Source organism: Aquila chrysaetos, chromosome Z (genome assembly GCF_900496995.4).
Source record: "Aquila chrysaetos chrysaetos chromosome Z, bAquChr1.4, whole genome shotgun sequence".
Taxonomy (NCBI): Eukaryota; Metazoa; Chordata; class Aves; order Accipitriformes; family Accipitridae; genus Aquila; species Aquila chrysaetos.
In genome coordinates this window covers 24745652-24768898 of record NC_044030.1, presented here as the reverse complement: position 1 = coordinate 24768898, position 23247 = coordinate 24745652, and the positions used below count along the sequence as shown (strand labels likewise).

Sequence of the window (23247 nt, the reverse complement as noted above, 5' to 3'; positions counted from 1 at the left end):
GGCCTCATCCACTTGTTATTCCTGGTCAGGCAGCCTACAGCAGACATCCATTACAATGTCACCCATACTGGTCTGCTTTTTAGTCCTTGCCCATAAGCTCTCAGTTGGCTTTTCATCCATCCGCAGGCAGAGCTCTGTGCACACCAGCTTCTCCCTCATGTAAAGGCCAGCTCTCCCTCCTTGTCTTCCTGGCCTGTCTTTCCTCAAGATCTTGTATCCCTCCATTGCAACTTTCCAGTCATTACTCATCCCACCATGTCTCCATGATCCTGACAAGATCGCAGGCTTGCAACTGCATGCAGATCTCTAACTCATCATGTTTATTCTCCATGGTGTGTGCATTAGGGTACTTCAGAGAGGCACCCTGGCATGCTGATTTCTCAGAAAGGGTTTTGGGGATTTCTCTGTAATTGTGCCTTGTAGGCACTTCCTTGCTTACATGCGAACACTGGAGGTAACCCTGCTTAAGCCCTGTTTCTCTGTGTGTTTTTTTTTTTTTTTTAAATTGTTATTTTCTTTTTTTAATCCTTTCATGTCACATCACTCCTCTCCATCGCTTCTTCACGGGGCTGCTGGTAACTCTCTCCCTCCCTCTTTAGAATCATAGAATCGTTTAGGTTGGAAAAGACCTTTAAGATCATCGAGTCCAACCATCAACCATGACCACTAAACCATGTCCTGACGTGCCTTGTCTACATGCTTTTTGAATACCTCCAGGGATGGTGACTCAACCACTTCCCTGGGCAGCCTGTTCCAATGTCTGACAACCCTTTCAGTAAGGAAATTTTTCCTAATATCCAACCTACACCTCCCCTGCCATAACTTGAGGCCATTTCCTCTTGTCCCATCTCCAGCCACCTGACAGAAGAGACCAGCACCCACCTCACTACAACCTCCTTTCAGGTAGTTGTAGAGAGCGATAAGGTCTCCCCTCAGCCTCCTTTTCTTCAGGCTAAACAGCCCCAGCTCCCTCAGCTGCTCCTCATAAGACTTGTGCTCCAGGCCCTTCACCAGCTTCGTTGCCCTTCTCTGGACATGCTCCAGCACCTCAATGTCCTTCCTGTAGTGAGGGGCCCAAAACTGAACACAGCACTCGAGGTGCAGCCTCACCAGTGCTGAGTACAGGGGAACACTCAACTCCCTGTTCCTGCTGGCCACACTATTTCTGATACAGGCCAGGATGCTGTTGGCCTTCTTGGCCAGCTGGGCACACTGCTGGCTCATATTCAGCCAGCTGTTGACTAGCACCCCCCAGGTCTTTTTCCACCAGGCAGCTTTCCAGCCACTCTTCCCCAAGCCTGTAGCGCTGCATGGGGTTGTTGTGACCCAAGTGCAGGACGCGGCACTTGGCCTTGTTGAACTTCATGCAATTGGCCTCGGCCCGTTGATCCAACTTGTCCAGATCCCTCTGTAGAGCCTTCCTACCCTCAGGCAGATAACCCTCCCTCCCTCCCAACTTGGTGTCATCTGCAAACCTACTGAGGGTGCACTCAATCCCCTCATCCAAATCATTGATAAAGATATTAAACAGAACAGGGCCCAACACCGAGCCCTGGGGAACACCACTTGTGACCCGCCGCCAACTGGATTTCACCCCATTCACCACAACCCTCTGGGCTCGGCCATCCAGCCAGTTTTTCACCCAGCAAAGAGTACACCTGTCTAAGCCATGAGACGCCAGCTTCTCAGGGAGTATGCCACGAGAGACAGTGTCAAAGGCCTTGCTGAAGTCCAGGTAGACAACATCCATAGCCTTTCCCTCATCCACTAGGCGGTCACCTGGTCATAGAAGGAGATCAGGTTGATCAAGCAGGACCTGCCTTTCATGAACCCATGCTGGCTGGGCCTGATCCCCTGGTTGTCCTGCACATGAAGTGTGAGTGCCCTCAAGATGAACTCTTCCATAGTATTCTCTGGTACTGAGGTCAAGCTGCCAGGCCTGTAGTTCCCCAGATCCTCCCTCTGACCCTTCTTGGAAATGGGTGTCACATTGGCAAGCCTGCAGTCATCTGGGACCTCTGCTGTTGACCAGGACTGCTGATAAATGATGGAGAGTGGCTTCGCAAGCTCCTCTGCCAGCTCCCTCAGTACTCTTGAATGGATCCCATCTGGTCCCACAGACTCGTGAGTGTCCAGATGGCGTAGTAGGTCGCTAACTATCTCCTCCTCTATTAAGGTGGGTATATTCTGCTCTCTGTCCTTGCCTTCCAGCTCAGGGGCAGAGTACCCTGAGGATAACTGGTCTCCCTATTAAAGACTGAGGCAAAGAAGGCATTAAGTACCTCAGCCTTTTCCTCATCTCTGGTGGCAATGTTCTCCTCTGTATCCAATAAAGGATAGATATTCTCCTTGGCTCTCTTTGTGTTGTTAATATATTTGTAAAAACATTTTTTTGTTGTCTCTTACAGTAGTGGCCAGATTGAGTTCTAGCTGAGCTTTTGCCTTTCTAAATTCCTAGTTAAAAGCTCTCCTTAACTGGTCAGCCATGTTCCTGGCAAAGATACCTTTGCCCCACTTAGTGAGTTGGATCTAATCTCTCCTAAGCAGACAGGTGTCTGCAGACAGGGTTCCATGGTCATAGAACCCCAAAACCTGTTGCCAGCACCAGCTCTGAGGCTAATTATTGACCTGTACTATCGGTGTCCTTTTCTCACACCCCTACCCCTCATTGGCGTGATTGAACAGGACGCCACCTGGGCCTCCATGACCTTGACTACTACCCTCAGATCTCTGTAGTCACTTTTGATGCAGCCCAGGTTGCCCCTGGCAGTACCATTGGTACCCACAGGGAAGAACATCAAGAGGTAGTAGTCCACGGGTTGGACAAGCTTCAACAGTTCCTCTACAACATCCTGGCTCTGGGTCCCTGGCAGGCATCAAACCTCTCTAGATGATGGGTCATTGAGACAGTTATTTCAGACAAGTGTTGATTAAGAATCCAAGATCTATGTCCTGAATTGCAGTTTCCAGCTCTTGAGCTCATAATGATGGGAGTATGGTTTCGGATAACTTTAAGGTAACAGTTGTTAGGGAAAAAATTACGTATGCTGTGGACTGTAAAAATTGGTATCTTGCAGACTGCAGAAAGTTGCTTGTGAAATTCAGGCTCCATCTATGAGAAAAATTCATAGGAATGTGGATAATTCAATGAATTGTTGCTTTTTAAACAAATATGTTTTCATGGTTGAAATGTCAAAAGAGTTTCAGTCTTAAGGTCACTCATTGGTAACTGGCAAATTTATGGAGTATGCACTTAATTTTCTTCAGAAGGTTGCATTTCACAGAAAAATTACAGATCCTCAAAATTTTAGAATAGCAAGAAAATATGGTAGTAGGCTAATTTCAATATAACTGTTCTTTGTTCTCTTCAAGCTGTCATACAGAATGCATGTATCTGCAAGTATTGCATCTGTATTTTCTATTAAGCAATATTGTCCAAAGGTGGAAGCAATCCTGGTGGAGCAGTGACATGAGATCATCTCATACAGGCCGTAGGTATCTAGTTTATGGACATCGTAGGCCCAGCTGAGGCTCTGCTTTATTACAAGCCATTAGAGTGGCTTGTATTCCTATCTAATGTTACTTACTGTTCTTTGTATCTTAAGCTACAGGCCTATGGTGGGTTGACCTGGGCTGGCTGGCCAACCCAGCCAAGGTCAACCCACAGCAGTCCTTTTTGGCACCCAACCTGGGGCTCAAGGAATGAGAGATAAGGACAGTAATTGGGAGTAGTAATGGCCAAACTTGGACTGGACATTGCCAGAGTGAAATAACTGTGGGGATTCTTTTGTTGTTGTAATGAAGTGAAGGGACAAGGGGTGGACTTTTATCATGTGTGTAAAATTTCCACTTTTTCAGTGTTGTTATATAATTTTGATTTTGGTGTGGGAATTTTTTTTTGTAGATGTAAGTGAAGTTTGTGAAGAGTGTATGATGAGTGTATATTTTATCGACTATTCTTAAATATGTGTTTCACAGAGGTGAGGGTGGAATGTACTGGGTACAGGTGCCCAGGTGTTGGTAGCAGGGGGCTCCAGGGGTGGTGTCTGTGAGGAGAGGCCAGTGCTGCCCCATGCCAGACACAGCTGTTCCAGCCAGCTCCAAAACAGAACCACCGCAGGATACAGCCAAGCCTTCCAACAGCAAGGGTGGTGGCATCTCTGGGAGACTGTGTTTTAAGAAGGGGGAAAACACTGTATAAGGAAAAAAAAGTGGAGAAACAACCCTGTGAACACCAGTGTCATTGAAGAAGGAAGGGGAGAAGGTTCCAGTGGAACAGGTGGAAGGAGCCACTGGAGCAGGTGGGGGAGACCACTGTGGAACAAGTATTTCACTGTAGCCCATGGAGGACCCCATGCTGGAGCAGGTAGATATTTTCAGAAGGATCTGTGGCCCGTAGGGGATCCACACTGGAGCTGTTCCCAAAGAACTGTAGCCTGTGGAGAAGATCCTATGCTGGAGCAGTTCATGAAAGACTGTAGCTTGTGGAAGGGACCCCATGCTGGAGCAGGCAAAAAGTGTGAGGAGGGAGTGACGGAGAGGAACCATTATGGACTGACTGCAGCTCTGATACCCCTGTACCACAGAGGACTTGGGAACTAAGGAGTGAAGCTGAACTGGGCTAGAAGAGGGTTGGGGAGCAGGTGTTTTAGTTTTGTCTTTGATTTTCACTATCCAACTCTATTTTAATTGGCAATAAATTAATTTAATGTTCCCCAAGTTGGGTCTGTTTTGTCTGTGATGATAATTGGTAAGTGATCTCCCTGTCTTTATGTTGACCCATGAGTTTTTAATCTTATTTCTCCCCCTGTCCTGTTGAGGAGGGAGAGAGCAGCTGGGTGGGAGTTTGGCAGCTGGCCAAGGTCAGCCCATCACAAGGCCTTAACTTCTTTAGTCAGATGTTTGTTTCAGATGTCTTTATTTTTTAAAAGTTTCCTAGCAGGACAGAAACCAGCTTACCACAAGAAAGTTTTAACTCTTGTGGTATTCATGTGGTAAATGACTCCTGTAGGCTATTTTTGTGGAAATGAAGTGTTTGTTGAAGAGTTTGCCAGGTGTACAACTGTATTCTAATATGGGGTTAGAACTAAACTGAAGTTTGGTTTAAGTTTTTTGAACTATAGGGCCAGGAAAAGGCTTATCCAGATGATGGTTTCATGTTCATGAAGTTTGCCTTTTTTCCTAAAAGCAGACCAGAATATTAAAAAAAAAAAAAAAAAAAGAGGAAAAGTTGGATATGGTAACTTTGGTCTAAACTCATGTTAGAAGACTCTCTTTGAAGCTATCTGGTGGTATCTAAATTTCATAGGAACCTGTTGAAGTAACTCTAGAGTTGCTTTATTTACCTGTAACCTTTTTATTTGCATTGACAAGTGAAATATGTCCGTCCTTGTATAATTAGTGTACTGGGCAACAGTAAATATATAAGGAGCTTTGTTATAGCAATTGGCTATAGTTCTGAACATTTTTCCTTGATAGTTTCTTTCAGTTCCCTTTTGTGAGTTTGACTTTTGCGTCAATCTCTCTCATGTTGTCATCCCTTCTTACTGCTTGCTTAGTTTGTCCTCTTCATCTTCTGCATTCCCCTGTTTAGTGTATTGTGCTATTCTGTATAATCCTTTCCCTACTCTCCTGCCCCAATGCCATTGTGAGCTGTCATAATTTTTGTGACTTAAGGCTCTTATTCCTACCTTTTATCTAATCAATTTCAGTTTCCTCAGAACAGGGCCTGCCAAGTGCTCCTCTTGCTGCCAGCTGTGTCTTGGGTGTTCTAGTGTGACTTGAAACTTGCTCTCATTTTTCAGTTTTCTATTCATTTGACTCTTCATCTCTCCCTGTGTAATGAACAAGCTGATCTATTTCTGATGAAAACAGCTTTGGTTTTTAATAGCAGAACTGTTTTTATGAATTCATGTTTTATATTCCTTTTACTCTTTTTTAGATGTTGGATGTCTATGACATTCTTCCTTTCGATAATCCAGATGGTGGCGTGTGGAAACAAGGATTCGATATCACATACAATGAAAACGAATGGGACAGTGAACCACTTCAAGTTTTTGTCGTGCCTCACTCACATAATGACCCAGGTAATATTTTAACTGTATTGATTTGGGTATCTAGAGGCTTTTGAATTAAGAAATATATTGCCATTTCTGTTAAGATTTGGGTTTTTTTGGAGCATACTACTTAATATGTTAGATTTAAGTCTAGCAAGGCAGTTAAGCAGATGTATAATTCAAATGCCATTGACTTCAAGTGATAATTGTTATGATAAAAGTTGTACATGTACTTATTTATTAACTGGAGCAGAACTTTACTGTCGATATTGGAAGGTAATACGGATTTTCTGTGTTCATCCTGCTGGTAACCCAGTCAGTTTATTCATTGCTGCATTAAATATGGCCTGTTCTTATTTTGACTTTTTGGACTGTCATAGATAATTAACTCTCAGCTTGTGCTAGAAAGATGTGCTTTTTGGAAGATATGACAATGGCAAATCTGAGGTTTTTGACTGTAACACTTTCTTTACTCTTTTGTGCACACCCCTGCCCCCAACCTACAGTGGGACAATATAAAGTCTGGATTTAAACTGAAACCTAGGTATGCTTATATAATTTCACTTCTTACTCCCAGGTGGATGTTTACTGCGTAACAAATAAAATGGAGAAGTGACACTTGATTTTGAAATAACTGTAAAATACATGAAAAAGCAGTGAATTATACTGCTATAGTATATTCCTGGTACATGTCTGCTGACAATGAGAAGCTGGCGAAGCTGCTTGTTATTGTGGAAAGCCATAACTTTACTACTGTGTGTATCTCTAACAATTTAATTTGTTGTTTGAAATACTGTGGATCTGAGTGAAGTTAACATACAGTAGTTTGAACATAAGTGACTTGTATCATGCATGTATCTAGCATTTTCAAATAAAATGAACACTGGAATTTGGAGGGACTGTATTGTCTAGTTATGACAGCTAAAATGACGAAGTATGGATGTGGTAAAAATATTCAGAGAAAGTAATCACAGTATAAACTTTGATCTGCCTTTTTAGAGAACTGTCTTTAAAACATGTGTCCATTTATTTCCTCTCTGTTTTTTGCTACCCTGAAAACTCTCCTAGAAAGAAGCCACACTCTGTATAGTCATTTAATGAATCTGAAACCATCCTAAAGGAATGTACAGAACTTCTAATTCTCTTGGTTCTTATTAGAAAGGGGTATGGAATTTACCTCTCTCCCTTCTTTCTGCTGAAGCTAGTAGGATCATATCCTTAATTGGGGAAGGACAGTTGGCATCCCACTAGAGGCCAGTTGCCTAGTGTCACATATGTCCTCCTGAGATAATTTTAGCTGGATTGAACAAAGACCCCCTGCACAGTGCAGACTGAGGTAGCTGTACAGGAGCATGAAGCTTGGGAGCTGCAGGAGAATGTCCTGATGGAAGCTGAGAAGAGCTTTGCAGAAAACTTTGCTGGTGTCCATTCAAGTCATGAGGTTAGGTAGGGGCTCAGTGTTCTGACACTGATGTTTTTGCTTTTTTTTTTTTTTCCCTAGAGGTTCTAGTAATTTTGGTTTTATCCTTTTTTAAAAAATTATTTTATTTTTATTTTATTTACGTTCCTTCTGTAACTGCCTTCCAAAACAGAATATATTGGGCTGATTTCCTCTGTGGTGCCTGGCCTTTCTCGTCAGTGCTCCATGCAGAGTTGACCAGTTTTTGTTACCATTCTGGAAGGACTCTTTGGAGCTAAATCTCCAGCCTTCTACTTTCTTCTTCACATCTTGATTCCTGTCTTGCCTCCTATAATCAGCTGTGGTAGATTTTCACAGCCAACACCTTTTGTGTTTGACAAACTTTGGTGTTGGGTGCCTTAATCTAGTGTTTGGTTCATCCTGTAGCACCAGTTCTGCTTACCAAAAGTGGCCACTGAGTACTCATACTCTTAAGGAATTTGAGTATGGAAGTTACTGACCTCTCTTCACACCAAGATTATTTTGGTAGATACTAACATCAGTCACTACAAATGACATTCTCCCTTACCGTATGCCAAGCAAGGCATACAGTCTTGAGGCTGCTGTTGGCTCAGCTGGCCAGTAGCAAGGTTGTCGTGGTTTCAGCTGGGATAGAGTTAATTTTCTTCCTACCTGGTATAGTGCTGTATTTTGGATTTAGTATGAGAATAATGTTGATAACACACTGATGTTGCTAAGGAGTGCTTATCCAACGTCAAGGATTTTTCAGTTTCCCATCCTCTGCCAGGAAGGAGGTGCACAAGGAGCTGGGAGGGAGAATGGCCAGGACAGCTGACCCGAACTAGCCAAGGGGACCATTCCATACCATAGGACATCATGCTCAGTATATAAACTGGGGAGAATTGGCCATGAGGCCCTGATCACTGCTCGGTTACTGGCTAGGCATTAGTCAGTGAGTAGTGAGCAATTGCATTGTGCATCACTTGTCTTTCTTGGGTTTTATTTTTCTTTTTGTTGTTGTTGTTATTATTATTATTATAATATTTTATTTCAATTATTAAACTGTTCTTGTCTCAACACATGCATTTTACTTTTTTTCTTTCCAATTCTCCTTCCCATTCTCTGGGGTGGAGAGGAGAGGAATGAGCGAGTGGCTGCATGGTGCTTAGTTGCTGGCTGGTGTTAACCCATGACAACAGGCTATCAATATCAGGTTATGCTGGAGGAGGCTTCATCAGAGTCTCCAAATTTTTAGATATGTGTCTGTTGTGGTTTAAGCCCAGCTGGCAACAAAGGACCACGAAGCTGCTCGCTCACTCCTCCCCTGTGGTGGGATGGGGAGGAGAAAATGCGAAGAAAAGCTCATAGGTTGAGACAAGAACAGGGAGGGATCAGTTACCAATTATGGTCATGGGCAAAAACCAGACTCAACTTGGGGAAAAACCAAAATGAATTTATTTTACTACCAATCAAATCAAAACAGGATGAGAAGTAAAACCAAATGTTAAAACACCTTCTGCCCATCCCTCCCTCCTTCCTGGGCTCAACTCCACTCCCGGTTCTCTCTACCTCTGTTACAGATGCACGCATAACCAAATCCAACAGGTGTTAAAACTCAGATTTATTCTTCAGTAAAAAGTTAGTTAGAAGTCTGGTAACATTTTATAAACCACAGGCTCAATGATGTAAAGAGAATAAATACTACACAACCGACTCAAGAATCCCCAAGATTTAAAGTGATTGCTCCAAAATGTGCTTATCACTCACCTAAAAGCTGAGGGCTCTCTTCCTCAAGGAGTTACCTTGGGCTGTGCCCCAACACAGGGGGGAGTCCCTGACTGCAGATCCGCTGCTCCGAGGAGGACTGATTCCAACATGTACTCCAGCAGGACCCCGTTTATATCCCTGTCGAATCTGACCTGTGGTCATTTAATCCCTATTGGCCAGGAGGGTCACCTCAGTGTACCCAGCACGTCTCGATTGGCTAGTTTGAATTTCAACCTGTGGCCTCTAGGGTTTAAGGTTTTTTTTCCTTCCCCTTCTCCCTGCCTGGAGAAGTTTCGTTTCCTGCTGGCAGGATGCGGGGCTGGGGGGAGGGGAAGTATATTGCCACAACCTCCTCCCCACAGTGGCGCAGAGGAACAGGGGATGGGTGTTGTGGTCAGCTTGCCACACATTGTCTCTGCTGCTCCTTCCTCCTCAAGGGGAGGACTCCTCACTTGTCCCCTGCTCCACCGTGAGGTTTCTCCCACGGGAGACAGTCCTTCTCGAACTTCTCCAAGGTGAGTCTATTCCATGGGCTGTAGTCCTTCAGGCACAGGCTGCTCCAGCGTGGGCTTTCCCATGGAGTCACGGCCATCTTCGGGAGCATCCCCCTGCTCTGGCGTGGGGTCCTCCCTGGGCTGCAGGTGGGCATCTGCTCCCCCGCTCCCCTCCATGGGCTGGGGGGGGACAGCCTGCCGTCTCACCACGGGCTGCAGGGGCATCCCCTCCTCCGGTGCACCTCGTCCCCTCTTTCTTCACTGACCTTGCTGTCTGCAGAGGGGTTCCTCTCACGTTCCAATCTCCTCCCCCACTGCAGGTTTCCCCTCTTATATCTGTTCTGCCAGAGGTGCTACCATCATCGCTGATAGGCTCAGCCTGGGCCAGAGGCCGGTCCAACTTTGAGCCGAGGAAGCTTCTAGCAGCTTCTTACAGGAGCCACCACTGCAGCCTCTCCCCTGCTACCAAAACCCCACCACACAAACCCAAAACAGTGTCTTTTGGGGCTAGCAGACTGAATAGCTCTGTATTGCTCCTATGAGAAGGGTCTCCAAAACAGTAGAATTGTTGGGAAGATGGACACATCTCTTATTAGCCTCCAAGTTAGGATGGCAAGTTACTAGGCTTACTCAGTGAGGAATGCTTTGAGCTTCACTATATATTTACCAGGATGCTTGAAATATTATACCTTGTTTTGGAAGGCTGGAGGATAACAAGGGGTTTTTCCAGGTCCAGAGACCCTCTCTATGTATGGCATTCTTTTTCAGGTTTGGGTTCTTGGTCGGTGTTTAAAAAACACAACCAAACAACAAAAAACCCAACCAAAACTCCCTACCCCCAAAAAAACAACTGGACAAATAAAAACCCAAGCAAACACGTCCCCAACAACAAACCAAACAAAAACCACAACACCAACAAAAAACCCAAACCCAAATAAATAAAAACACCAAAAAAACCCCATCCTCCCACCCCCTTCAAAAAAAGTTTTTGAGTCACCAGAATTATTAAACTTCTAATACAGATAAAGCATAGATACTGCTCTACAACCAGAGGTAGCTTCACCAACACCTTCTCCTGTTCAACTTTTTGTGTTATCAATCACGGAATTTCCTATACTTTCCCAGTAGGAATTTTCTACTTACCCAGGAAGTATGTTTGTGATATGTCTGTCTGTTCCTTAATTTTACATCTGAATGATGACTCGTGGTGCACTTGAGAGCTCTAATGAAGTTTAATCTGATTCTATTTTGACCTTTCTAGCACTGGTCTGGCCCTCTTCCAAACATAGGGGTGTGGGCCATAATGAATTTAGCTTCAGAGATGGATTTTTACTAGCATTCATATATCTATCTTGGAGAGAGTCACTCATTAGGTCTATAGTAAGGTACTTGTTCTTCCAGCTCTCTGAAAGAAGTCTTCTCTGTGACTCCCCCTTCAATAATAAGGTTGGAAGAATTCTGTGAAGTTATGAGAGCTGTTTCCCATCTTTCTGTTGTAACTATTTTTCTCCGTATGTTATTCCCAAGGACTTGCCTGAAGTCTTAATGGTGTTTTCATTCACCTTTGATAGCTGACTTTCTTACTGGTGTGTAGTTTTGGCTCCTAAAGCCTTCCTCCTTAATACCCAAGTTCTTCATGCCTTTGCTATAAAATTTTATTTGTCCTTCCATCAGCAGTAACTAAAATCGAGAAATCTGCATTTCCTCGTGCATACAGTCTAAATATCTCCCAGCTTGTTCAGGCTCCTCAGTTGATATCAAGTAGAGTTAAACTGAGATATAAACCTGGTAAATGTAAACTGTTCTGTCACCAAAGGTGATTGTGCACGACTGGTTATTGTTTGCTTTTACAAAGATTGTTTTCAGAGACATCTCCTGACTTGGTACTGCTTTTGGTAAGGACTTCTCTGTGGAACTGTCTGCAGTATGAAACTGCAGATTAATAAGCACTTGAAAGAAGGAAAATTTATCTGTAACAGAGATCTGCAATCTCTTGTATAGCTAATGGTTACATTCTTCCTTTCCCGCAGAGAATTAAAAGGCATGGTGCAAAGGAAATACCTTCTGGCAAAAAAGCTTAAGGTATAACGAACCTATACTGTAACAATGTACGTGAAGAATATTTACCAAGAAATGGGGTCAGTAAAGATATAACTATATTAGCTGCAAAAGCTTTGAATTCTCATTACAGTTTGTTTTCTCATCTGAGGCTACTTTAACTTTTCAAGTAACCAGTTATGCTAGTTCGGATGTGTAGCTCAAAGGCAAAGAAACTGCCTTGAAACAGGATCCATAGGGAAGGGGTGGTGTTAGGTTCCAAGTCTGTTCTGAGGAATGACTTGTGTGCTGATGCTCTGAAGCACTTTGTGTTGCTAAATTCTGCTAAATCTGGGTTAACTGCTTCCATGTGAATTCAATGAGGACCTATAAACTTAGGGTCTCTATGCTTCTCCCTTCAGTAGGTAATACATTTATTTACCCATTATTGGGGAATGAGGTATGAGAATGGGTCCGCTTCACAGTTTCGAACAGTGGCAGGCATAATTTTCTTTTAGTTGCTGGCAGTTGATGAAGATTTGAGCATCTCAGTAGCATGTCTGATTTCAGGGGGACTCACCCTGAGCAGATTAATCTCAAGCCATGTAGAGATGTTCAGTTTACAAATAGCTGTGTTGTGTGAGGTTATAGCCATCACAGATGGGTGGCATTTCTTTCTGGAGCACATTAATGAGCGATTGTATAACCTGCTGTGCTGGCAAAGGCCTTATGTTAGATCTCACGTACTTCAACAGCAGTTTCATGTGACTGCCTGAAGTGGATTAGGCAGCTGAACTCCAGAGGGGAGAACCCTGCTCAGGGACAGTGATATTGTCAACCAGCACAACTGGACTTGAAAGATGATGTTCAGATATGACCAAGGGGTCAAAAGACACCTCTAGCATTTATTGCTGTCTTGGCAGTGATGATTTTGGTAATGTCTTCTCATTAAATTATTTAGGAATTGAGACTTGTGAGCTTTGTAATATATATGTGTACCAGATCAGGGTATTTTATTGCTGAATGTAGTTGTTACAGACCTAGTACAAGCAGCACTTAAGTGAAATTGAAAGAGACGAAAATAGGTTTTCACTCCTCCCTCCGCCTGCCCACTCGCAATTTCTATCTAAGTAAATATGTATGTGAAAGTGTATATGCACATATGTCAGGTCTAAATACTACTTTTTAACACTTCATTAATTTTCTATAACTTTGGTAACTTTACCTTACTAGCATTCACATTAACCCCTTGTTATTATTTAATACAGTCTCCATTTCTCAGGAGGAAGTCTCTATAGCCCTATGAAGTTAATATCAGTGTTAAGATAAAAGAAAATTTAAGCATAACAGTTTATGCTGTTAATATACCATGGAGTTTCAGGTTTGTTTTCTGTTGACCAGATCTGGATAGAGTTTTCAGGTGACTTCTTAGTTTTTCTGACATGCTTGGAACACAGATCATTTAGACTGTTATCTGACCCACCAAAATATAAGAACAGGTTAGTATAAAGCTGAAGCAAGAAAGAAAATATGCTAGTTGAATGACATCTGAAAACTTTACCTTTAAAAGTTTCAGACTGTAAATTGAAAGTTCACTGATTAATAGCTTCATGTTGTGTTTTAATAGGAAGAGAAAAAAAATCACAGTCACCACTGTTGGTCTAGAATTTGTTTTCCTTTTTGTAAACAGCGACAGTATACAGTGTTTTCTAAAAAAAAAAAAACAAACAAAAAACCCTATGAAGGCTATGTAAAGACTATAAAATACACCTTTAATGGTGAACACCTATTTTTTCTATTGTAGAGGAAGATGAGATCTAGGAATAGAATGCGAAACTGGCAGCTCACAGGTTTTTCTTGACATGCTGCATTGCAGAAATCTGAGTTTTATTCTTGGCTCAGTTCTCAAAATGGTTGCATTTGAGGTGGTGGGGGACTTTTAGTGATAGAGTTTTTTCTCTTCATCTGAAAAAAAAACAAACAGCAGAGCAGTTTCCTTGAAAATTGACAGGACTGTTACCGAGAGCACACTTTTAATTCCTCAGTAGTAGAAGTTTTCTGTCTGTCTTAGTTATGAGGGCAGCAGATTTGATATGTACAAAGCAGAAATAGACCTTTCATTGTGTAAGTCTAACACATAAGAAGTCTAACTATAATTTTTGAAGTACCTCATGGTTCATGACAGGTTTTGCTTTTGGCGAAATGTGCAATTATTTGAGTTTTTAACTATGCTTATGAAATTAAGTGTGATAAATACGAAATATTTGTGGTCCATTGAGCAGAGATCTTTTACAAGTTAAAGTATGCCGTTGGAAAAGTAAATACACTGTCATACCTTTTTAATATCAGTGTCTTTGCTTCTACCTAAATTACTTTACTTCAGAGAATATTCTGGGGGGACAAGGGGCTAATCTTCTATTTATCTTCTTCTGAATCAGAATGAATTCTTCAACACAGTGATGTTCCAGATGGCTTTCTGTCTTATTCTGGTTTATACTGTGCCAAATAGAAACATGAAAAATAATCTTAGAGTGCTTTGAGTTTTAATTTTGAGATAGCCTTACATGAGACACGTTTCTCAAGTTTTCTTTCACAGTGTTGGCCAATGAGCCATTCATCTTTGAAAAGATACTTCTTTTTGGTGAAATTAGCACTGAAGTTTTGTCAGATACATCTGTAAAATATAAACTTGTATATTTGCTCTATTTAGTTTTCACATCATAGAATGATGATGCAAGATTTCTAAATTAAAAAATTCATGTGTATATTCTATACTTTAAAATAAGGGAATTTTTTTTAATTGCTGAATGTACAAAGGTGCTAATGCTAAATTCTTTCCACATATAATCGTACTTACGAAAATGTAAGTTAAAATTTAGTTTTTGGATTTATTTCTAGTGTTTGCATTATTGTCATTATTGTGTGCCAGTGTATGATCAGTTAAACACATATACCATGCTAAAGTTCTCCAAAACACTGGTAAGAACTCCTGGCTACATGTCCATTAATTTTTTTTATTGTTTTTAAGAAAAACTTTTACCATTGCGGCATCAAATGTTATGTGGACCATGGATGTAATTAAGAACTAAGACATCCTCTTTCAGCTTATGATTCTTTTTTACTTCCTTAGCTATCAAAACAATGACTTAATTGTGTCTTCTTCCAGGAACCAGTTAGTTGAGAATTACGTAATTTTTTTTTTACAGTTATGCTTAAGTTTTTTACTAACTCAGGTGTACATTTTAAAAATCGAAGAACTGAAGTTCCACTAATTTTGTAGCAAAGAGATTGCTTTTATTTTCTGGAAAGCTGTATAATGCTATCTGAAATTTAATGGTTTGATTTAACTCTGCCATAAAATTAATAAATTACTCAAGTGTCCTAAGTTGCAAGAAGCAGCACTGATGTGTGAATTTTTAGTCACTGAAATTAATTATGATCTACTGTAAAGTAAATCAGAGATACAAACTGCCCTCAAAAAATGTGTTAATCTAACAAGGAATAGTATTCCAGACATTCACTAGATCTGCCTCTTCATTAAAACAGACTTCATGAGAAACTAGAAATTTTTTTAAGGACATGATTCCGCTTGAACATTAGAGGGTGACTTATGGTAGTAAGCAATTGAAAAGTCTTTTTGGTTTCATTTCAACAGTCAATTTTAAACCAAAAGGCAAAAGAAACACAAATGTCAAAAAAAAAAAATCCAACAACCTTGCAGATACATGTAAGCAGTGCTCAAACACTCTTAGTAGTAATGATTTCATGTTTTCAGAGTTGATTTGTGATTCTTGTCATGATCAAATTATAAAATGGTTTTACTTAATTAGGTTACTTTTTGAATAATGCTAAGTTGTCAACTTCTGTTCTGATTTTGTCCTGAAACTTTGCCTGTGTCTCTACAACTGTGTTTTAACTGTGCTGAAACACAAGAATACCTTTCTTTAGTGCAATTAGTTGGTAGAGCTTCAAGAAGGAAATTGGACTTGGAAGTGTAGACAGGAATAGTGGCAAATCAGTTAATGAAATGCTTCAGGATTTTTTGCATAGCAATGGAGTGCATTGACATTTGGACACGATTCATGGAGTCTGCTGTTGACTCAAGAAAATTTACATTATCAAAGTGGGGAAAAGAAAAATTAAAAAAGGACCACTGCATGATGATGGTAAATCTCGGGGGTGGGGGCGGTGGGTGGAAATCAAGTTTCCACACTTTTGAGGACAAACATGAGTGAGGCAATCAAAAGGCAAGCAGCTTAGCAGTGTGTACCCTATATCGCTATCACATGTGCTGGCAGAAAATGAAACTAGCTGCAAGCTCCTGAATACTTAAGTCCAAACAAGCATATTGACATTAAAGACGGTATTTTTTTGGTCTTGTTTACATGTTTATATTGATAAAGGTCCTTGTATAAACCAACAAATGTTATTTTGCTGATATTAGTATATTTAGTTTTGGTAATTGCAGCTTTAAACTATTGCACTTTTTCCATGTGTAAACTGTAGTTGTATTTAAAGTTTCCTGATGCAAATACACTGGTAAACCTTTTCTTTCGACTTGGGAACATTCTTAGTTTGTGGATAAGCACAAAAATGAACTTGAGTTGTACTAGATTCTTATGTGATATTAGGGACTGAGATGTGAAATAATACATTTAATGTGGTAGTCTGTAGTAGTAGACTTATAGCTAGCAACTGTAAATTAATTTATTCATGGTTCTATTCAGCTTTTGATAATTTTTTTTCATCTTTATGGCTCCACGCAAAATTGGACAGCCTCTGTAAGTTATGGAGTTAAGACCTATCAACGGTATGAAATTTAACAAAAGCAAATGCTGGATTCTGCACCTGGGACGGAGTAATGCTGGGCACAAGTATAACTTGGGAGAGGAGCGGCTGTGGAGCAGCCCTGCAGAAAGGGATCTGGGGTGGTGGTTGACAGCAGGCTCAGCATGAGTCAGCAGTGTGCCCTGGCAGCCAAGAGGGCAAACCACATCTGGGGGAGCATCAAACACAGGATAACCAGCTGTTCAAAAGAGGTGATTATCCTGCTTTATTTAGCATTGGTGAGGCCTCACCTTGAATACCGTGTGCAGTTCTGGGCCCCACAATTTAAGGAGGGTGTGAAGGTCCTTGAATGCATCCAGAGGAGGGCAACCAAATTGGTGGAAGGGCTGGAAGGCATGTCCTGTGAGGAGTGGCTGAGGACTTTGGGTTTGTCTAGTTTGGAGAAAAGGAGTCTGAGGGGTGACCCCATTGCTCTCTACAGCTTCCCAAGGAGGGGAAGTGGAGAGGAAGGTCCTGAGCTCTTCTCTCTGGGATCCAGTGACAGGACACCTGGGAATGGCTCAAAGCTGTGCCAGGGGAGGTTCAGGCTTGACATTAGGAAACATTTCTTTACTGGGAGGGTGGTCAAGCACTGGAACAGGCTTCCTAGAGAGGCGATCGATGCCCCAGGCCAGTCAGTGTTTAAGAGGCATTTGGGCAATGCCCTTCATAACATGCTTTAACTTTTGATCAGCTTTAGTCAGGCAGTTGGATTAGAAGATTTTTAACCCTTCCAACTGAAAATATTCTATTCTAGCCAGAAATAAATATATTTACGTGCAAGATGCGAGATGCATGGTAATTAAATTTCAGAGGACTTTCTGCTGGCTTGCAACTGATTCTGTGAATACTTGTAAATATTTGCTCTAGGACTTTCTGAAGTGTGTTAAGTTCAGAGTGTTAACCATGTTATACCCTTCCTCTATAGCTTAACAAACTGAATTATATTAAAACAAAACGACCCCTAATTGTAACTCTGCTTTTCCTACATCATAATGTATTCTTATGCTAGCTGCTTTGTCATTTAGCTCTGTGCTTCTTTATTTAGGTTGGTTTGTTAAGTTTTTCAAGAATGTTTAAGACGACTAATTCAGTGTAAGTTTGCTTTTATTGCTGCAATGTAAAAATATGCTAAAACAGTTTATTACGATGATATATTTCTGTGTAGGAAAAACATAGGATGGTTTTAGCTCATCCTCCATTAGTTGTGTGCTAGCATGATACTGTCTCTTGCAGAAGAAATTCCGGGTAAAAATTTGTGAATGTGTAGTCTGCTACATGTTGATCTTTTTATGTAAATATCAGTAAAATAGTTCTTTGATTTGTTGAAAAGTAAATGAGCATTGAAAAAGATTAATTGGTTATGTGATCTCAATCCGAGTGATAGCTTCCATTAAAAAAACACTTACTGAAATAGGCAGAGATCACAACAAATTTTGTTTAAGAACAGCACAAAAGGAAAATAAATTCTGCTTATTCATCACTTTTCTGTTTTCAGTCTTCATGGAACTATTGTGTAATAGTAATTTACTGTCAACTTTTTTGTATTAGGCTGTTTCCATGCCTCTAAAGAAAGTGCGTTTTATGTTTAGGTTTTTAGCCCTCATATTAACTGTATTGACAAAATGTATTTTTCCCCTTTAAGATAGATTAGATTAAACCCTAGGGTTCTATCTGTGTGGAAATTTATATCAGGTGTGATGATTCTTTTAGATGCTAAATGTCTGTTTGAAAAAAAAAGTTACTGAGCTAGCACTTTTCCTCTGGAGTGTTATATTTTTATTTCCTCATTTGCAAAGTAAAAAAGGGAGTTTTTTAGAAATTTGTGGTGGTTTTGTTTCTGAATACTTTATTAAATTTTGACCTTTACAAAGTGAGAGTGCAACCTAAAAGTAGTGCAACCAAAGTAAGAGTGCGCCAGTGTCTAGTGGTTATTCCTAATTACAAGATTCTTTATTTGAAATGTAATTAACAGTTTGATGTGAACTGGGAAAGAATATGTATATTGTCAGACTACATTAGCTCTGCATTTCTACCTAAGATGCTGTCCTGTCCCAGTCCCAGTCGGTGGGCTTGGGGAAGGTGATCTTTTAGATAGTCCATTGCCGCACACAGGAGTCACAACAATGACTCATGAGGGACAGGGAAAATTTTAACACCCCGTTTTCCTTGGCGAATCCCAGGGCAGGAGTCACGACAATGGCTCCTAAATGCTCGAAATATGTTTTATTTGACGTTGACTTATAACACAAGTGTGGCTAAATTTGGCGTAGCAGATATTTCGAATAAGAAACTTGACACCTAACAGCCGTAGCAAAGTATTCCTAACAGCAAGGTAGGAGGAAGAGAAGAGATAGGAGAGAGAAAAAAGAGAAAAAAGGAGAGGTAAGTATCACCACCCTTGGATCCAGCGAAGAAGGAGTCTCAGTAGTAGCTGTCTGGATTCCTCAGGCAGTGGGGGCACCTCTGGGGTTGGTCTCCACCCCCACCCCATCCCCCTTTATACCCTCATCCAAGAGCCCTTCCTGCATGCGTTGTGGGGTTTTCTCGAAAGTTCCTGGGGGGGGAGGGGTGTCGCTGATGCCCCGTTATCCCATTTAACGTGTTTACACAAGTGCTGTGGTAAGGGCCCATGGCAAAACTCCGAACCTGTGACAAAATGTCCGAAGTGCAACCGCTAGGAAACTTCCTAGAAACAGTTCGCTACCCCACCTCTGCTGGCCATGTCCTGATTCGGCTGCTTGCAGCTACCTGCTTTGTTGTTTGAGACAAAACGGCTGCCAGTCTCTTGCTGTCTCTTGGTCCTTCATAGATGAATGTAATTTATTTTTTATCCTTAAAATATTTATGAATCAATATTCACTCTAGTCAATAATAAAGTGGTTTTCTTTTATTGGACTTAAAAATTATTTTTTTAATACTAAAATTTTCTGCATTTATATATCTGACTTGAAACAATATTACTTAATTCCAGAACAGCCTAATCCTGTATCTTCTTATAAGCAGACTGGCATTGTGCTAGAATGGCAGTGCCTCTGCAGAACAGAACTGGTAAATCAGAGTGGAGTCACCAGATTGTATTTGTCTGGATTACAATCCTCACATTGTATGAAGCTTTCAGAAAATCTGAAAATGCGGATGCATTCATAACATAATTAATAACATCACTTGCATTCTTCAGTAGTTACTCTGTTGTATATGATACTTCCTAAAACTCTACTGCTGAGTCACTTTTGGAAGCACTTAAATGAAAATGCTCATATATGACAAGAGCTGGTATGAAGAGTAGGAATATACCACTTTTGTATTAAGTAGACAGGTTTATCTTCTGCTTTTTCCCAGTTACAATTACAGAAAGAACATACCCCTTCCAGGTTCTGGGAAGGAAGATGCATGGTTCTCATGCAAGGTTTTAGGAAGAGGTTAAAGAATTTCATGGAAGACTGCACTGTGAGGTCTGAGTATGTGGTTAAATTTGGTTTTTCCTTTACTCTGCATCTCACTGATATCTTTTCTGATGAGGGATGCAGCTACAACGTATTTCTTTTCTCAGTCGTTGCTAACAAACCTCTCATTCATAAATGTTGCTGAACATGTGCTGCAGGGCTTACTGCTGCTTTGTTTGTCCCCCTTCTTTACCCTCAGTGTCTGTCGGATACCATTAGTGGCTCTTAATTTTCTCCTCAGGCTGTAAGTGTAAGGTGCTGCTAGTAAGGATTTTCATGCAGTTGTTTTACATAAAGTAGGGTGATGAGGTGCTTTATGACTTGAAAGAAGAGATTAGATATTGAGGGAAGGATTAGGGGGTGTTGGGGGGGTGTGTGTTGGGAATAGAGCTTCAGCTCGGAAGATGATCTTCTAGTAGATGCTACAGTCCTCCTGATGTGAGAGTTGAGGAAACCTAGTGGAAGTTATCAAAGAAGATCAATTTGCAGATGTGTACATCTTCCTTTTCAACTACTTAATTGGTGCTTAAATAAAAAAAATATTCCACCATTTTTTAAATCTGTCTATTCTGTTGTTCAAAGTAGAAAGCCCAATATTCCATATATTTGTATGTTTAGGAAATAAAACATCTAAACTTTGTGAAAAGAAACTCCTGGAGAGTTTAGCACTTCAAACTATCCACAGCATGTAGTGTCAACTTTTTAAGAAAATGCTTCACTTAACTTTTTATAGGGAGTGGGAAGAAGGCAGGTCTCTAACACTGTTGAAAGCACCTTAAATTTCATATTTCCTTTTTCGTAGGTTGGCTGAAGACTTTTGATGATTACTTCAGAGATCAGACACAGCATATCTTAAATAATATGGTTATAAAACTGCAAGAAGACAAGCGAAGGAAATTTATGTGGTCTGAGATTTCTTACTTTTCAAAATGGTGGGATGGAATAGATAGCCAAAAAAAGGATGCTGTTAAAAGGTTTGAACACTGACCTATTTATTTTCTTCCATGTGGCATGTTCTGAGACTTTGTGTATTTGGCTACACTGTAAACTTGAGATTTCACTTGTTGCTATGCAGAATTGCTAGAATAATTGACTACTCAAGTGCTGATTTTCTGGGCTTGGTTCATTTTTTTTCCAGTTGCAAAATAAAAATCTGCTTAGAGGAGTGAAGCTGAATTACTGAGTTGCTGAAAAAATTGATTAAAAGTTTCAATGTACTACAATGAAGATGTTATTCAAATTGTAATAGAGTTGTGATTATAAGCTTTATTTGAAGTCACATTGAAGTATTGACAATGGAATAAAAATAATCTTTCATATTAGCTGTTTATATATGGTAATTTTTTTCTTCAGTTATAACACAATTATGAAATGAATTTTTTTGTTTTTAAATATGTGTATTTTTTATAAACATGCAGCTGCTTAAACGGTAAAGTAGTACATAATCTACACCCTTGCTTTTCTTAGTTCTTTTTAAAATTACAAGTCAAAATGTAATACAGAAGTAAGAGGATTCCCTAGACATTGAGACAAGAAAGCATGTTGCTTGGATAAACTTGAAGTGAGGTTCTAGCTTGGAGGTTTCAAAAAGTTTTTTTTTGTTTTGGTTTGGTTTTTTACTTAGCTTTAAGACAGGGTCCAACAGTTCTTAGCTCATCTCTGTGAAGCCCTCCTTCTCATGTCCCCCTTCAAGATGCATGGGTTGCAGTATACGTTAAGGCTATGAGGCCCTCACAGCTGCAAAGGTTAGGTAATGCTGGAAATCTTGGGAATGACATAGAAAATTATCTATTTAAAAATTTATGTACAATGCATGAGTATTATAGCACAGCTGCTGATTTTTGAGATTAAAAAGATCCCTTGGAACACAATAAACTGTAAATGATAGTCACTAGGGAACTGGATCCTTTCTTCAGGGGAATCAGGTATTGTTCAAACTGGTATAAGACTTAGAGAAGCTGCACTGGAGGTTATTTTTGCTGTATGTTTTTCATTGCTCTTGTGAGCATTATCTACAATGTGACTAAGTTTTGATAAACTTACTACATTTCTTTCTTGAATTCATTAAACATTTATATGCTAGTGTACAGTGTAAGTGCTGAAATTACATTATTTAACTGTAGGGACCACCTGATGCTGGAACCATGACCATTATATTCACTGATATGTTAATAGAGAGACTGGACCATCCTGTGATCTGTTTCAAGAAGGCATTTTAATGCGTGAGATGGTCTGAAGCCTTTATAGGTACAATAAACTTCAAAGCTCTATCACCCCTCTAAAACAACAAAAACAATGGTAGATCAAAGACGGGCAGGTATTAGTAGTGCTTGAAATGTGCAATGTCTAGGCATCTCACTGAACTGGCCTTCAGTGTTGTGGAACACACACTTTTATTTTTGTAATCCATGCAGGAACTAGGCTTCTCCCTGATTTAAAAAAAAATCAAGTATTATGGCACATGCAGTAGAGTTGGTAGTTTTCATTGCACAGAGGCATTAAAAATTTCACTGTTCATCTATTAATTCTTTCCCTGTTTGATTAAAGAAATGTAGTCCAGTGATGGAAGCAGCAAAAGGAATTTAGCTTTTGGTATTGTGTCCCTGGTAAACACTTACTGGGTATTCAGAAATTGATTTTTAAGAGTGTATTTTCATATACAAGATTCTGAACACAGTTTACGTATTTTTCAGGTTAATAAAAGATGGACAATTTGAAATAGTAACAGGAGGATGGGTCATGCCTGATGAAGCCTCTCCTCATTATTTTGCTTTAATTGACCAACTGATAGAAGGACATCAATGGCTAGAAAAGAACCTTGGTATGTAGCTTGATCTAAAATTTAACTGTGTTAATACAGGAAGTCAATTAGGAAATACTTTTTTTTTTTATTTCTGAGGTTCTTAGAAGGCTCTCTTTACTCTGCTTTCCTGAAACATTAAATCAGCCACTTACTGGACGCTATAGGATTGAGTCTAGTATTTGCAATTACTGTTTGCAGATATAAGTTCCTGGATGAAGTGTATTTAAACAATTTTATGTCGTAACATTTTGTCTTGATCAATGAAAGATGTGTGTAGTATATTAGCATAACAAAATGTAACACTAGATCATGCTGAATTGTAGAACATGTGTCTCTGGTATCACAGTTTCCTATTGCTATTTCTGTCTTTTGAAAATCATGACAAAGGCCTTAAAAT

The 23247-nt window shown here is 40.3% G+C and overlaps 1 protein-coding gene across 3 annotated transcripts in view; it reads left to right on the top strand.

The window, feature by feature from the left end:
• Window positions 1–23247, top strand: part of MAN2A1 (mannosidase alpha class 2A member 1) — a 127754-nt gene that overhangs the window by 19372 nt on the left and 85135 nt on the right. For all 3 annotated transcript variants that reach the window (XR_005931556.1, XM_030004495.2, XM_030004497.2), the window contains exons 3-5: window positions 5942–6086; window positions 20850–21021; window positions 22741–22868. Coding sequence is in view for 2 of the 3 variants with exons in the window: in XM_030004495.2 (XP_029860355.1) it covers window positions 5942–6086; window positions 20850–21021; window positions 22741–22868 (445 nt within the window). In the remaining variant the exon portion in view is untranslated. The remainder of the gene's footprint in view (window positions 1–5941; window positions 6087–20849; window positions 21022–22740; window positions 22869–23247) is intronic.